This window comes from Guyanagaster necrorhizus (genome assembly GCF_019112545.1).
Source record: "Guyanagaster necrorhizus MCA 3950 unplaced genomic scaffold BT62scaffold_20, whole genome shotgun sequence".
Lineage (NCBI taxonomy): Eukaryota > Fungi > Basidiomycota > Agaricomycetes > Agaricales > Physalacriaceae > Guyanagaster > Guyanagaster necrorhizus.
In genome coordinates, this window is record NW_025064899.1 from 768,164 (window position 1) to 782,779 (window position 14,616).

A 14,616-nucleotide genomic window follows, 5' to 3' on the forward strand; every position below is an offset into this window, starting at 1 on the left:
GGCCTTAATAATAACTGAAGCAAGCGAACCAAGAGAGACTAACTGGTGCTAGTTTAGAAAAAGTGAGCGTGACAGCTGACTAAGATCGAAAATGGTTCTCTGTCAATAGGGGTTATACCTCTTCTCCTGATACTCCGTAGGAGGCTAGCCAGCTCTTTGCCACGGGCTGGAGATCCACCGCATAAGGATATCTATCTATTGAACGAATTCTGTGGAAGGTTGGAAAACTACTTCGAAAGCCGTCTTCGTTTTTGCTTGTCCAATTCGCAAATACTCGAAGGCCTCTGATTTACCGTCGTATTGCTTCGATTTCTTCACTGTACCGCAAATCCTCGAAGATTTCGGGTGTCTTTTCCTACGTGAAACTGTATGACTGCCGTAATCTCCTATAAAATCGCCTCTTTGTTTAAGAGCTTTGGTACCCTGCTCATTTCTTTTTCGGCAATTTGGGTTTTCATCTGCAGCAATGATTCCACCTTATCTGACATACATATGGTATACCAGCTCGAAGAGTTTCTGAGGCACTATGTCGACCGTCTAGACTTAACACAAGCTGGTAAACAATTCGTCCAGGTGTGCTATCTAATATCTCGCAAGCAACACTGCTCCAAAAATTTCCTTGGAACCTTCTTTAGCCGCGTCCTGTTCCAAGCCATCCATCCCTTCTTATGCTAACATGCGTGTCAAATTTCTTCGTATCTGGACCCCTCGTGCCTCTTACGATTACGGTCGATCCAAAAGCATGGTCCAAAAAACATCCTCCGAGTTTCAAGTTTACCATATGGTAACTATGTACTATTGACGGTGGGTGTAGCGCCCATCTATCCTTGTCATATTCCTCGATTTAGATTGATAGTATATTCGCATCAAAATCTCCTTAACCCTTCCGAACAGCAGCTGCCTTCCCGAGCTTCCATCGACGATGCTGATGCTCTATCCATTAAACGAAGGACTACGAACCACCCCATAAACGCCATTTGCTTTCTTAGCGCGGTCGTGCAACAGAAGAGAACGATATTTGTTTTCATTACAGAATCAAATATTAATATGAAGAATAGGTTAAGATAGGAAAGGACGACGGCAAGTGGAGCAATGCCATAATCGCGAACTCATCATGGATTATATCCGGGTCCGAACGACGAGAGTACCTACCATATTTATCCAGAGCCCTTCGCTTTGAATCTCGATACCTGCTGTATCCCAAGGACGGCAGCACTCACGGGGAGATGGGGTATGTCAGTGGCGTGGTATGCATGAATTGCGAAGCCTGAGAAACGCATCGATCCGGGTCGAAGGACACACGGAGAGATCGAGTTCGCGTGCGAACCAAGAAGATACACCGCCGGCTGCGGGGATGGCGAAACATGAAGAACCTAGGCCTTGGGATAACGAGAGATGAGACAGGAGATCCGGCCAGACCGGGAGAGTGCTAGTGCCGGAAATTTGGGCAACACCCCAAGCCAAGCCATGCCACTCCGCAAATGAGGTAGGGCCACGACGTTCGGAGATGATCAGACCGCGACAGTGTCCGAGTCGATGGCAGTTTTATAGGCCGCATGAAAAAAAATTTATCTCATGATGCAGCATAAAAGGGGGAGACCAGCTCTAAAGAACGCGAGAGGCATCAATGATGCACGGCCAGTACTCATGTCCGGACCTATCCATGTAGTGAGATCCGAGATAATACGAAAAGGAGTACAGATGGGCTCAAACATTAGGGCAGAATTCGCGGAAATACGGCATGACCTGAACTGCTCTCGAAGCATGAATACATGAAGTCCAAAAAGGTTTTTGTCAGGTAGGCGGCTGTTAGCAATATAACTGCCGGTCCCAGTATCGCGGTACTAAAGGAGCTGGTCGCGGATCAGATTAGCATATGCACTTATCTGGCAAAAGGTATGAACTTGTAAACCTGGCTTGCTATAAAAGCGAGAGCTGCTTTCGGCGCTTTCGCTGCCAACGTTTTAAGTTTGGTAGCGTCTCAATTGGCGTTTTTTGAAATGAACAAAGAGGCATGTTGAAGGTATGCGATATGGCGTGGATCTTGTCAAACATTCTTAGTTACAACAAGCTTCCCGAAAGAACTGGATTTTACTGGCTCAATGGTAGTGGCCAATTTGGCTAGCTTTTCACCATCGAACGTCCCTGCAGAGCGCAGAGAGGATGAGTATACGACATTCTTAGCCGAATGAGGCTGGGCGTACGGTAGCGTGATCGTGTTCAACGTGTTCTTTGTCGTTCTTGCTACTAAGGCTGGGGGGGGGGGCAGCTGATTCGTGCGGCTTCAGCAGAATCGACGATACTGGCAATCACGTTCGTGATACCCCTTCATGGGACTGGCCATGAAGGCCTCTCAGACAAGCCGGTCAATTCGGTAGTATTTGAGGTATCCAGATCATTTTTACGCTAGCGATCTCGATCAGCAAATGTAGACGGTCGATGGAGAGATGTACATGCCTGTATGCTCGGGTTGAAGCAAGCCCTTGCTCACGCTTGGAATATCCAAAATTGAGATATACTTCCAAGTTGTCGGTGTTGGGTGTTTTAAAATAGCGAAGCCTAAACACGAATATTTGACAGTGAGACTAGAGATGCACAATTCAGGGAATGAGCAACTTCGACATAGGATGGAAGTGCTAGCATGCTAGCGGACGTACGTCAAATCACCAAAGCAAGAAGACCTAAGTAGATGTACTCACCATCATGAGAGAAAGATTTACATGCAAGATCACAGGTATTCATGGACATGACAAAACATCCTAAAACGATTATAACAAGATCAGAAGAAGATACTCAGCTGTGTTCACAACTGCGACGTGCCATACATACATACGCCTTCAACGTTAACCGCCACATGACGGCTTCCAATGCATGCCTGCAGTTCTGTCTCTCTTCCTGAGGCTTCTGTTAGACATAGTCACGGTGGTTCTATCGGTCATCTGGGCAATCTTTCAAACGTCGACACATCAGGGAGTTACACAGCTCCGCACTAGTTAACATATTCAATATTGTTCAGTGTTACAAAAGGCTATCATTGGCTCACCACCACAGAGAGAAGTTTGGCTTACTTGAAGGCAACTTGAAATGATGGTATGTGCACAGTCGCCTTCGAACCGTCACCAAAGCCGAAATGCGCATCTACAGCTGATACGCTTAGATAGTCGAAGTCTTCGTATCTCTGGAAAAGGACATCTATGTTACTATTCATGTCAAGCCCGTGAGTGAGCATTTCTTGATCCCAAAGACTGATGAAAGCAAACTGAAGTGGAGACACAGGCCATTGTCATATAAAATAGAGTTTTGGGGCCAAAGATACTTCTTACACTTGCGTGGGTATAAGTTAGGACACGAAGACATGACGTGTCTTCTCGAGGAGTCGCCCTTCTCAAATTCAAGGTGAGTGAATGGTGGTAGCATGTCGGACCGGTGTCGCCGAGCGACGCAAAAAAAGTAACTGTCACGTCATGTGCTGTGACAATTTCCATTTTTGTAACACTATCCTGCTCTTTGGAAGCATCGCATCCTCCAGTGTGTGATTTAGACGCTTCGTTTCCAAGGACGGAATCCCGATGCAATGGGATGACATGTGCACACCAACGGACCGAGAGGTCGCCACGACTTGACCGACTCCGGTACGGTGCACGTGATCACTACCTCCACGTCAGTCTGGTCGTACAAAAGTAAAATTGAATCGCCTTGCTTTTTGACTATACCCCATCCCTCGAACATGCTAACAACACCGCTACTTGCATTGACACTTGCTCTCATTCCATCGCTGGTGACGGCGGCGATATTTCCGGAAGGTACCACCGTGAAGATGTTGGACGCGAAGGGTTTCAAGAAGGTAATGAAGGCGAATGTGCGTAGACATCGAAATGCTAAAATGCAAAGATGATAACTGTAGTCTAGGAAACGAGCATGATAGCATTCGTCGCGCCTTGGTGTGGGGTGAGTAGGCCTTTCCATGATATATAGAACGACGTGGCTGAATGACAGCTATAGCATTGCCAAAAGATGGCGCCAGAGTATAGCAAGGCTGCTAAAGCACTGCATCCTCTGCTTCCCACGTATGCTGTCGATTGTGATGCTGAGAAGAATAAGCGGTTGTGCGCGGAACAGGTATGTGCCTAGCATTAAAAGACGAAACACTTACTGATAATTAATATAGGGAGTACAAGGTTTCCCTACAGTCAAGGTAACGCTCGTGTTCACCGTTCAAAGGCAAACAATGAACGAACGATCATATAGCTCTTTCGCCGAGGCGACCAAATGCCGCCAATATCCTATAACGATGGTGAACGCAAGGCTGGTGCCTTCTTCTACTGGGCCTCCCAAAGAGTTCCTCGCTTCGTCAAGAAACTTTATCACGTGGAAGAGCTGAAACCCTGGATTGAGGAGGTGCGATAATGCGTATATCGCGCTATCAGCTAGCTCTGATGTCCGCTGTAGTCCGCTACATCTCCAAAACCTCGGGCATTACTGGTGACCAAAGAAAAGGATATGCCGCTCCTCTGGAAGGTCCTTGCAAACAAATACTCGGGCGACATCGACTTTGTAATCCACCGGAATCGCAAGGGCAAAGGTTCGAGGGCCTTGGGATACAAGTCAGCAGAGAAGATTCCCTTGGTGCTCATTTACCCTCCAGGAGAAACAAGGGCGATTCGTTATGATGGTGCGTCTATCCTTTTTGCACCCTGTTATCAGCTGTTGGTTGTTGACCCCACGATCGTCCAGGCCCAAACAAACTGGAACCCCTCTCGAAGTATTTCGACACCATTGTGGATGGCACGGTCGATTGGAGTATTCCTGAAGAACCCACCGTCGAGGAAGATATGTCGGGAGAAGATGCAAGCACGTTCGAAGCCGAAACCGAAGCGGATGAAATTGTGATCGATAGTCCCGCGACACCGACAGCGTCAGAACCTGAACCCGAACCTACGGAGGAAGGGGTAGAGCCCGAGCCTGAGGTTGTTGGGGAGAGTTTGACTGCTGAGCCGGGGGAGTCTGCTCCTGAGCAGACTGTGGTAGAGATTGTCACTGAGGAACCTGAGGAGGAGGAGGCAGAGTCGCCAGAAATCGCGGATGACGCAGAGACGGAGCAAGTCGTGCTAGACACTCCGGGCGAGCCACGTCCCGTCGACGAGCTCTAATTTTTTTTTTCTTTGTGGAACGTTTGTAGGATAATAATCTAAGATCAATATTATTATTGCTGATAAAGCCATCGACTACGTATAAATTACACTAAGTTATTGAAATTGATCTGCTCCGTCGATCACAATCAATAATTTCTTCTTTTCGCTGTTCTGATTAGGCACGTAATGGATTCCGCCAGGGTTTGTTTCAAAACTTTCTACCTAGGACCCTTGGTAGAGATAAAGAGTTCGTCTTATCTTCGGTGTGCTGAGACACGTTCATGTATCCGGGAGCGGGATCTTAAAACTCTGCACCGACAACTCAATGGCGGGGAAAAAAAACCGTGGCCTACCCTAGGTCTTGGAGAAAGCGAACGGGTCCGGCTCGCCGACGTGTGAAGAAGGTTTCTGGAGCTCGCCAGTACTGGCAAGTTCAAAGAAATATTGTCGTGTAAGGTGGATACAATAACTAAAGTTTATGATAACTTAAGTCCGGGGAGGGGAGGGGGGGAGTAGGACCGGTGAGGGGAATTCGTAAACAAGGTCATAGATCTATGATGATGGTAGCGTAGTCCGTCTGTCTATATGATAGTCCAGGAATCGTCTATGGATGATGAGGGCGTCTAAATCAGATTACGGAGAACGTCAGGCGCAGATTTTTTTTTAGAAAGGACACGAAACCTGACACGCACACAAGCCAGTTTATATAACTGAATTCATCAAGCGTCTTGAAAGGCCCTTGGGATGAATGACGGACGCTGGCCTGCGAAGGAAAATGTCAGGCGAGTGTTGGGGGGAAGGGGAGGGGGGGAGGGGGACATTACTCACGAGCAGCTACATTAGTGTCACTGCCCCGACGAACTGGGGGCAGAGGGGTAAGACCCGCAGCCATACGACGGGCATTGGTGTCCTTAACGGGGGCAGCCCCAGCAACAGCAATGAAGGCAACAGCAAAAACGGCGACGATGGCGCTGAACTTCATAGTTAAGGGTTGACGTGTGGCAAAGAGGTCGTGCTCAGGGAACAAGAGCTGTTCTGAGTAACCCAACCCCCACCTTTTATACCAGGGCCCATGAAAATATTAAAGTATAAAAATCCAATTCGTTTGGCTATATTTATGCTGTGATAATCAAATAGTCTTTTGAAATCGAAAATACGTCATTGATCGTCACGGCAAAGTACGATGACATGACCGATGGAACGTGGTCCACAACAAAAGGAGGTCAATTCGGTGATGACCGTCGTTCATAATTTTAGTCCCCAGAGAGAGCATCAAGTTCTGTTTTTGCTTCAGTGTGTAGGAACGATTTGGGTTTCTACGGACAGCGCGGGCGGGGCGCGAAGACGACTCTCGGGTGAAAAACTGTGGCTGATAAGGAGGTGCCTGAGAATCAGCCCATTTAACGAGCTGCGCAAGAAGGTCAAAGAAACGTTGTCAACCATGTGCGTCAAGCACGGAGGATTAAACCAGGGCTCCTGAGAAGCTCCAGTCCCACGCGAGAGTCGTGAAAATTGCGGTCTTCATTATGAACAAGGCTGCGGCCCGCATACAATATTTAAATCGAGGGTCTATGTTTTCAAGCTAGTGCTGGCCAGCAGCGATGCGGCAAATTCTCGGAAGTCCTGTTTCGAGCAGGACCTTCCTGGCTGTTAACCCCGATGTGTCAGTCGGGTCAGATAACGGCAAGGAGGGGAGGGGGGGGGGAGCCATACCTTGAGCGCGTAAACAACGACCTCGCGAGCCCACTGTTCAACTGGAACGTCTTCCCGTTCAATGGTTTCAGCTAGGATGACACGAAGGGAACTGTCTTCTTCATCGAAGATGCACTTGACGGCGGGGGTGAGGCGGACATTCATCGTTACCTGCCACAATGGGTCGCGGCGCAGGACTGCGCTCACCGTCAGTCAAAAGACTATAGAGCGGAAGAGAAGTGAGCTTACGCAGTCTCTGATTTTGAGATGTCTTATTGGAAAGCAGCTTGACATGTCCCAGCATGCCAGAAGTAAAATCTCTCTCCCCTCGCTTGATGTATAGCCTCACGCCCTTAATATCGCTCGCTACTTCTTCATCTTCTTCTCCGGTGAGATCTATACCTAGAGTCAACCTCGGACATTAATCTGGAAGAGAAGCTAACATACGAGGTACGGTTGACTCTCGAGGAGCCTCGGTTGGGGGACCCAAAGGCCGATCAATCGTTGCGCGATCTGTCGTCGAATTGACATTTTTGTGAGACCATATTGACGTCGTACTAGAACCTGCTTTGATAGTCTTGAAAGGCGAGACCGTGCCAGAGTACGATGCGAAGCCGCCGCCAGTGGACTTGATAGGCTGCAGAGACAATGAGTTTATGTGTAAATGTCAGCAAGAATATGATGAACGTACGCTGCGCCTGGGCTTCGAGAGCATGGGCCGCGGGATGACTGGCTTCGTAGCCTCAGCCTTCAAGGCGACGGCCGGGGCATCCTCGACAGCATCAAGGGAGGCCCTATCAGAAAGTTTCGTAGGCCCAGAGCTAGCCTTGGTAGTCGCTGCTGCTTCTTCTGTGAAAAGAGGCGCTTCGAGGCTGTTGGCTGCTTCCTGGGCCGTATCCTTGTTCGTGGTGTCGACAGCAGCAAATTCGGCAACCGGCGCACGATCTTGCTGGGAAACATCAGGGTCCACAGACACACGCTCGTCTCGCTATCAGGAGATTAAGCGAGGAAATATGTCATGAAAACATACTTACCTCGTCATCCTCATCAGAAATAGGCGGGGTCCTATTCCGCTTATTGGGGTAAATAGATGACAGGTTCTAGTGACGACCTTTTAGAGCTGCTGCCTTATCTTCCGTGGGCTGCCTTACATGCGGATATTCGAGATCCTAGCGACAAGCTGATAAGCAGAGAATCCAGTAGGCGGATTGGAGAAACACACATTATTGTTCTCGTCATGGTCATGCATTTGTTTGCGCTTCAAAGAGATTCGCCGAGCGGAATCATTACTATTCGCATCCGCTGGGCTTTCTTCCACTGACTCTTCACCTTGCTCCGAGTCAGGGACATCGTTGCGATCCGTAGTTGGCGTCCTATGAACCTTATGAGCGCTATTAGCCTAATGCATCGAAAGTATAACGTACTGAACTGAAAGCCTCCGAGAGCAAGCATATCCCACGGAAGCTGCAATTGTAGCCATTCCACAGACGACTACCTTGATATCGGATAATGGAAACAGTAGCATAGAGGCTATAGTGTCGAATGTGTTGCTGAAGAATGTAGTAGAAAGAAAGATACCCTGACGTGACTCGAAAACAGGAGGATATTAGAGGCTAGTGCCTCATTGTTTGCGTTCCGCTCGAACATGAGGATGATAGCGTTTTGGCCTCGTTGTCCGCTTGCAACTAGCCGGCATTTGGACAAAACGTGGCCACATCGAGCCTCTTCAGAAATTGACCCTGCAATGATAAGAAATCCAATACCAAAGGTTCGATATTAAGCGACAAACCAGAAGCATGCAGAAATAACTATTTCCCCCTCCCCTCTCCCCTTCCCCTCTCCAAGACTCCCGCTGCGCAGACATCACAGCCTGTATGTCGTGGCTCGACCATCGCCAACCTTAAAAATAGATAAAACACCACGCTGTGAGCGCGAGCATTGCTTTGTGGGGGAGCGTGTCTTGGTCATGATGTCGCTGGTTGCGCGCATGCAGTTTCGCATTTCATAGTAGGCCACGGGCCCGACGCTGGTGATATCGAGTTGAGCACCGAAGATAATAATAACAGATACCGCGCAGAGCAGTTTATCACTCACCGGTCACCATCTATCAGCACTCCCTGACTCCTTATCATCTGATGTATGATGCATATGGACCTATAAGCTTTAAGCGGAGCCCTAAGCCTAGAATTAGAATCGTAATGCCTCCTGGAACACAAAAGTCAATATTTTGTTGTATAAAGATGTTGTTGACACCAACCTAGGATTTGTTGGCGAAGTGGATGATACATAGCAAAATGTAGATCAAAAGGAAAGAAGATCAACCACGCAAAGAACGTGGGACTGTTCGGACAAGTCGATCCGCTTTATTCGCCGTTCCGAGTCCGATGTGCCGACAAGCCAACCAAGTTCAACTTGGACAGACTTTCACATCTAGACCAGTACAAAGGGACATCCATAGATAAGTGGTTTCTTTTCAGTTGAATTGCAGCTCATGGGGTCAAGAAAATGTGTAAAGACGAAGATTCTGGAGGATTCAGAGAAACTTCACCGAGTACGACAGACTGTGATCAAGGGAAACATCGAGTGTACATGTTTTCCTGTAGGGCGAAGGGAATGTCCAAGGAGAGTCAGTCGAGACACCGAGTTGGCTACATCATTCATTACAGATCATAGATGGACTCTGTCATCGTTTAGATATATGCCCTCTATCGATAGTCATATACGGAATTGAGAGTTGATAGGGTGCCTATACCTTCGAACCTTACAATTATCCTCCAGCCGTCTTACCCCGTGAGAAGTAGCGGTTTTTGTGCCACATCGAGTGTCGAGTATGACGACATCTACCCAGAAATGGAGAGGATTGCGTGTCTTCATCCGAATATCCATTTAATATGGCCTTCAAAGGTGGACCATGATGCGGGGAAGCCTCTGTGGGCGGTTGAGAGGGCAGTCGAGGTGTTTGAAACAGGAAGGGAGTGAGATGGGATGGCGATGAACAAACTGAGATGGGTATGTGGTGGCACTGAGTGTTCTTCGCACCGCAGGACCGGCGCGCCCTTTGATGGTAATTCGGATATCAAACTAGCAAATCATCAACTGAGGAGCTTTAGAATAACGCTAATAATGAAACCGCTCTAATCTGTAGTTATGATCACCCACAATATATTTAAGAATCTAGAAATTTATTCAATTTGCTTCTTTTGAATGGACGCCTCTTCTTCACTTTTTCTGGCTGTGGTATCTGTATGCGTATCCGCGTCCGACATCTGATGAATGTCAGCTAATATATTTCTCGACGACCCACAGGAATAACTAACTCACCTGGAGGACCTCCGTACGAGTAAGGACCTGAATTGAATATCTACCCGTGAGAGTAGGTCTTTGGGACCGCGAATGCGTCCTGGAGGTCGCGTTATCATAGTAGAAGACACGAATGTCTTTCCGGGCATTGAGGGTCCACATCATACTGATAGCATACAGCTTGGGTAGAGCCTGGTTAAATGTGGTCGAGACTCTAGGTTTGCCCATCGGAAGGTAGACGCAGATCATGGTGAGAAGGGCACTACATCGGAGTGAGTGTGGGACCAGGCAAGGCATCATTCCATCGTTGCTCACCATATGACGGCAGGCATTGCTGTTTGGAACGTGAGTCGTACCAGGGCGTTGATCATGCCTTTAGTTCTAACGTGCGTGTCAGATACATTAAAAGTAATTTCGACGACTTGGATACTAACTGTGGCAGAACATTCCTTCTGGTTTTCAGGAGGAAAAACGCTGTTGTTGCGGCCAGAAGCACATCTGCGACTACAACAAAGTGAGTCAAGGCGCGTAGAAAAAGGATTGCACCTACCAAAGACAGTCGCGAAATGAGCAGACACTAACAGAATAAGAAATTAGCTGGGCACATCGGAGATAAAATGTGAGAAAGTGCCCACTCCAGTAGGGCAGGGAACCGTTGAAGTGAACAATATCTCGTGTCTAAAGCAGTGAGAACTATTCTTCTGGCATACCCGAATACTTACAGTCAATACGGCGGCGATGATAGCAAATATGCAGACCAGCACGATGGGCAGAACTACCCACCACCTCTCCGATATGACCCACAATCTATAGCAATAATAACATTGAACGTAAAAACTGATGAGGGCGACCATCAATGGATTGCCTGCTTTTCGATTATTTATCAAGAAAGACGACTCGAGCGATGTACGACCGACCGACTTCGTACCACGCCGTGGTTCTTAAAGAGAAACAATCAGCCATTGGGAGTCTCGTAGGAGCCCGACCGCGTACAATAATTGACCAGCACTTTGGATATCTGCAAAATCTTCTATCTGCTGGACCCAGACGATAGCACTTTACCCGCCAGGTCAGTTCTCTCTTGCAGACTCGGACCACGACAGTGAAAAACGTACAAGCTCTAGATTGTCGACAAGTCAGGCTAAAAGTTAAAAAAAAAAAAAAGCTCCCCAAAGAGAGGCAGCCGACTGACCTGAATTGACTTGAGCGTCGTGATCAAAGCAAGAAACCCAACGGACGCGCGAACTGTCAGCTTGTCCGTCTTTCCATACCACGAAACGTAATTCAACATCTGCAATGGATTATTAGTGGTATGCCGATATGGTAATGACACCTGCTCGAACCTGAGCAGACAGGATGCCCTGGAGGTACAAATCTAAGCAAAGCCCGACAAGCTGCAGTTCTCAGCATCGGATGGAGCGACGAAATGCAGAACCGCTTACTTACCCATGGACCGAGAAGACTGCTTGCGCTGCTTAGTGGCATGCTCATAATCCAGGGCTGTGGTGGGGGGATGGATACAAACTTCTTCCTTCCTTCTCCCACAGCATTTTTATATGCTGTAAAGACGCCAAGTCCCTGGCCTCGATGACGATAAGCCTTTGATACCGTCACAATACTCCGTTTTATATTACCACGAAGCCACGAGACATACGGGCCTCGCAACCGCTGTCATCTCAAGCAGGTGGTGGGTGCATTAGGGTCCGAAGATCGTCCAGTGGGAAACGCGGTCACTTCACCCCCAGGTGGTGGAGCGTGGAATAGTATCGAAAGGGTTTCGGCGACCACAGAAGCCGACCTCACGCCTACGTGAATATTGAAATACGTTCCTCCATTTCTTTCACACGAATTCAAATCCCTGAATAGTAATATTTTACCGGACATCTTCTAATCCCCACGATATCATGCGTTGCACGTTCTAACTGGTCTGAGAACATCTTGTTGGCATAAGAGCCTGTGATAGGGGGTCAGAACTTGGAAACAATTGCTAGTTAGGAGTCTGGCAATGAACATAGAGGTTTGGGGATGGTCGGACTATCTCCAGAAGTATATCAATTCAGTTCGATAGAAATGGAGAAGGCCATGCGTATGCAATGAATATGAAAATATTGTATCTCCTCGCGCTCTGCCTGGACGCAACTGGGCCCTAATACGATCCACCAGAAATCTAAGCCCAACGTCAGCACGGTCTTCCGGTAACACAAGAAAGAGATACAAACAGTAGCGTCATCACTGGAGACAGTCCCAGCGGAGCCACCAGTGACCGTCAACTTGGAGAAGTCCCATGTCCTGTAAAGAAACATGTTCAGCACCAGCAGCTCTGACGATTATAAAGACCACTGAATTTACCCAGAGCAGTTACCACAGTCGATAGTCAATCGCTTCGCGTTGTCTCCGACCCTAGGAGTGCATGAGAAAGGGCCCGAGTCTGCGAGGAGGACGGCTTACTTGACTGTAGTAGCTGTGCCGGTGAAGCTCACACCCCTGTAAGAGAATTCATCAGACGACAGACTGATTCCATGCAAGCAAGAGGGACTCACGAAATGGGACCGCCAGTTCCGGGAGTGCCAGCATCATCGGGGTACGACTGAGAGATCAAGACGCCGTACTTGGTAATACCGCTGATGGTGTTGCTATAAGAATGGGTTAGCAGGTCATCTCGGAAGGAAGACCAGGTCGTATTCACCCAGAGTACGTGATGCCCGATACTTTGGCACTTGTAGCATCCGCTTTGACTTTGATTCTACCAGCGCCGGCCGACATCAGAACACCGAGCGAGGGAACAAGAACCACTGTCGTACCTAAGCCCATACATAGAGTTCGTAACAGTGTTTCCAGAGATAGTCACGTCAGTAACCGTCTTTCCAGCGGATATGGAACCAACAGAAATGCCATGACCGCCAGAGCACTGGTTGTTTTGGAAACTAGAAAGGGTGGTTGAGTGACATGTTTCACTAATAGGAAGACGGTTGAAAGACCTACACGATGTTGGAGCCGGAGTTGATAGCAATACAGTCATCTTGGTTCTTGACGATCGAGTTTTTGATTGTGACATCGTCAGCGGAAACGTCGAAGCCCTATACACCCGATGGATGCTCAGCCTCACTCATTACATGGTGGTTCACACTCACGTCGGTATTATGACCCAGACTGTTTGTGTCTCCAGCGCTGTTATCGACCTACGGATGGCGTGTAAACCTACAGAGACGTGAACAAGAACATTTGCACGCACAGTGATGCTGTCGAAGGTGAGTCCGTCGCTGTTACCGATAGAGATGGCTTGCGCGGGGCTGTTCAAGACCTATCGCTCGTGTCAGACTTATCCAGAAAGAGGGAAATGCAAGTCCCACCGTAAATTGAGAGTAGGTCCCGGAGCCCTTGAACCTAGATGCTGGTTGAGAACGCTTGGATAACAATCACTGTTGATAGGTAAACTTACTTCAAGAGGGGATGAGGCTTATCGACACCACCATTCGTGCCTTCGCCGTCCCAGTATGAGGCGCCGTTTCCCTGTGGAACATCAGAAAGGTGAAGGCGCGAGAAAGTGGCCCGACTTACGTTGAACTTGTATCCCGCACCCTTGAACGTTATGCTGTCGCCATCAATAGTGAACAACGGGCCTGAGCCTATGAAGGAGAAGACGCGTTTCGCGGCTGCACTGGCTTTGTCATGAATGATACGCACTGGTCGTCTTTGCGAATGTAATATCACCAGCCATGGTAACAGTCGCGCTAGACTTGGGCTATTTGTATAATGGATATCTGAGCCTTGCGAGTCAGATTCAAAAAGGTAGGGGATCTTACTGAGAGCGTCAGGGTGCCTGTGAAGTACCTGTCAACACAATGCGACGACGAGAAGATGCTGTTGACTTACTTCCACTTGGTACGGTGAACGCCTTGATAGTGACTGAGGAGCAGCTTGATATCGAAGAGGCAGCGGAGACAGAGTCAACAGTGCAGCTCGCGCGCGCTTCAAGGTCCTCTGTTGGTACGGCAGACACGAGCGCGAGCACAGCGGCGGTGAAGATGAACTGGTAGAAAGCGTGTCCAAACATTTGAGCGAGATGTAAAGAGAGGCAAAGGATGTTGGCTATCCTGCCATCGAGGACCTGCTTTATATACCACGGGCTGGATGAACCACGGAGGTTTATCAACTTGAAGTTGGTACTCAAAATACAAAAAAAGGAGACGCCAGGGTTGCTGAGCTGCTGATTTGCGCCAAGACATTGTGGAGAATTTCCGGTCGTCAGGTATTCCGGTGTGCTTCGAACTGGCCCAGGGCGACATCCTTCTAATACCCACAGTTAGGTCACCAAATACTACAGTACTAGTGTTAAAGCTCACCATCACTTTATTCGCTGTCTGGAATCCGTTGCACATGTCTGCTGGAACGGCAGTCCTTTTCCGGCACATTTTCCATAAATTTGCGGACGTTGTAAGCTCCAATTAGGCGTTACGTTCAAGCTTCAGGGAGATCAGGTTTTCCCTGCAGT

General features: G+C 48.4%; 6 protein-coding genes across 6 annotated transcripts; 2 read left to right on the forward strand and 4 right to left on the reverse strand.

Annotated features, from left to right (window-relative positions):
• The first annotated feature begins 3,534 nt into the window (after nt 1-3,534).
• BT62DRAFT_952921 (thioredoxin-like protein) lies at nt 3,535-5,271 on the forward strand. The gene is made up of 7 exons (XM_043188247.1): nt 3,535-3,859; nt 3,910-3,948; nt 4,003-4,119; nt 4,169-4,195; nt 4,249-4,398; nt 4,450-4,672; nt 4,735-5,271. Exons 1-7 carry the CDS (start codon nt 3,728-3,730, stop codon nt 5,148-5,150), a joined length of 1,104 nt encoding a protein of 367 aa, XP_043037489.1. The 5' UTR covers nt 3,535-3,727; the 3' UTR covers nt 5,151-5,271.
• A 580-nt stretch (nt 5,272-5,851) lies between these two features.
• On the reverse strand, nt 5,852-6,114 carry BT62DRAFT_1008677 (uncharacterized protein; the record flags this gene model as incomplete). Its single annotated transcript, XM_043177470.1, has 2 exons — nt 5,852-5,895; nt 5,961-6,114. The coding sequence occupies 2 exons, from the start codon at nt 6,112-6,114 to the stop codon at nt 5,852-5,854; spliced, it is 198 nt and encodes a 65-aa protein (XP_043037490.1).
• Nucleotides 6,115-6,656: 542 nt separating this feature from the next.
• On the reverse strand, nt 6,657-8,493 carry BT62DRAFT_307801 (uncharacterized protein). Its single transcript, XM_043180455.1, has 9 exons — nt 8,249-8,493; nt 8,047-8,197; nt 7,976-7,993; nt 7,859-7,924; nt 7,516-7,803; nt 7,272-7,461; nt 7,074-7,220; nt 6,846-7,021; nt 6,657-6,779 (listed from the first exon to the last, which is right to left on the reverse strand). Exons 1-9 carry the CDS (start codon nt 8,347-8,349, stop codon nt 6,702-6,704), a joined length of 1,215 nt encoding a protein of 404 aa, XP_043037491.1. The 5' UTR covers nt 8,350-8,493; the 3' UTR covers nt 6,657-6,701.
• A 667-nt stretch (nt 8,494-9,160) lies between these two features.
• On the forward strand, nt 9,161-9,803 carry BT62DRAFT_1078158 (uncharacterized protein; the record flags this gene model as incomplete). The annotated part of the gene is made up of 2 exons (XM_043179362.1): nt 9,161-9,467; nt 9,540-9,803. The coding sequence occupies exons 1-2, from the start codon at nt 9,330-9,332 to the stop codon at nt 9,801-9,803; spliced, it is 402 nt and encodes a 133-aa protein (XP_043037492.1). The 5' UTR covers nt 9,161-9,329.
• A 125-nt stretch (nt 9,804-9,928) lies between these two features.
• On the reverse strand, nt 9,929-11,652 carry BT62DRAFT_934580 (uncharacterized protein; the record flags this gene model as incomplete). Its single annotated transcript, XM_043186756.1, has 13 exons — nt 11,571-11,652; nt 11,468-11,518; nt 11,317-11,415; nt 11,287-11,291; nt 11,118-11,180; nt 11,042-11,064; nt 10,847-10,989; nt 10,760-10,802; nt 10,675-10,701; nt 10,559-10,628; nt 10,440-10,505; nt 10,146-10,386; nt 9,929-10,090 (listed from the first exon to the last, which is right to left on the reverse strand). Coding segments are annotated over exons 1-13 (956 nt in total), but the record flags the coding sequence as incomplete, so codon positions are not given.
• Nucleotides 11,653-12,103: 451 nt separating this feature from the next.
• On the reverse strand, nt 12,104-14,492 carry BT62DRAFT_307993 (endopolygalacturonase). Its single transcript, XM_043180457.1, has 17 exons — nt 14,468-14,492; nt 13,998-14,411; nt 13,928-13,944; nt 13,809-13,866; nt 13,683-13,750; nt 13,564-13,634; nt 13,475-13,508; nt 13,357-13,425; nt 13,256-13,303; nt 13,107-13,201; nt 12,926-13,048; nt 12,811-12,867; nt 12,665-12,757; nt 12,573-12,608; nt 12,474-12,524; nt 12,344-12,413; nt 12,104-12,291 (listed from the first exon to the last, which is right to left on the reverse strand). The coding sequence occupies exons 2-17, from the start codon at nt 14,176-14,178 to the stop codon at nt 12,271-12,273; spliced, it is 1,092 nt and encodes a 363-aa protein (XP_043037494.1). The 5' UTR covers nt 14,179-14,411; nt 14,468-14,492; the 3' UTR covers nt 12,104-12,270.
• Nucleotides 14,493-14,616: the final 124 nt, after the last annotated feature.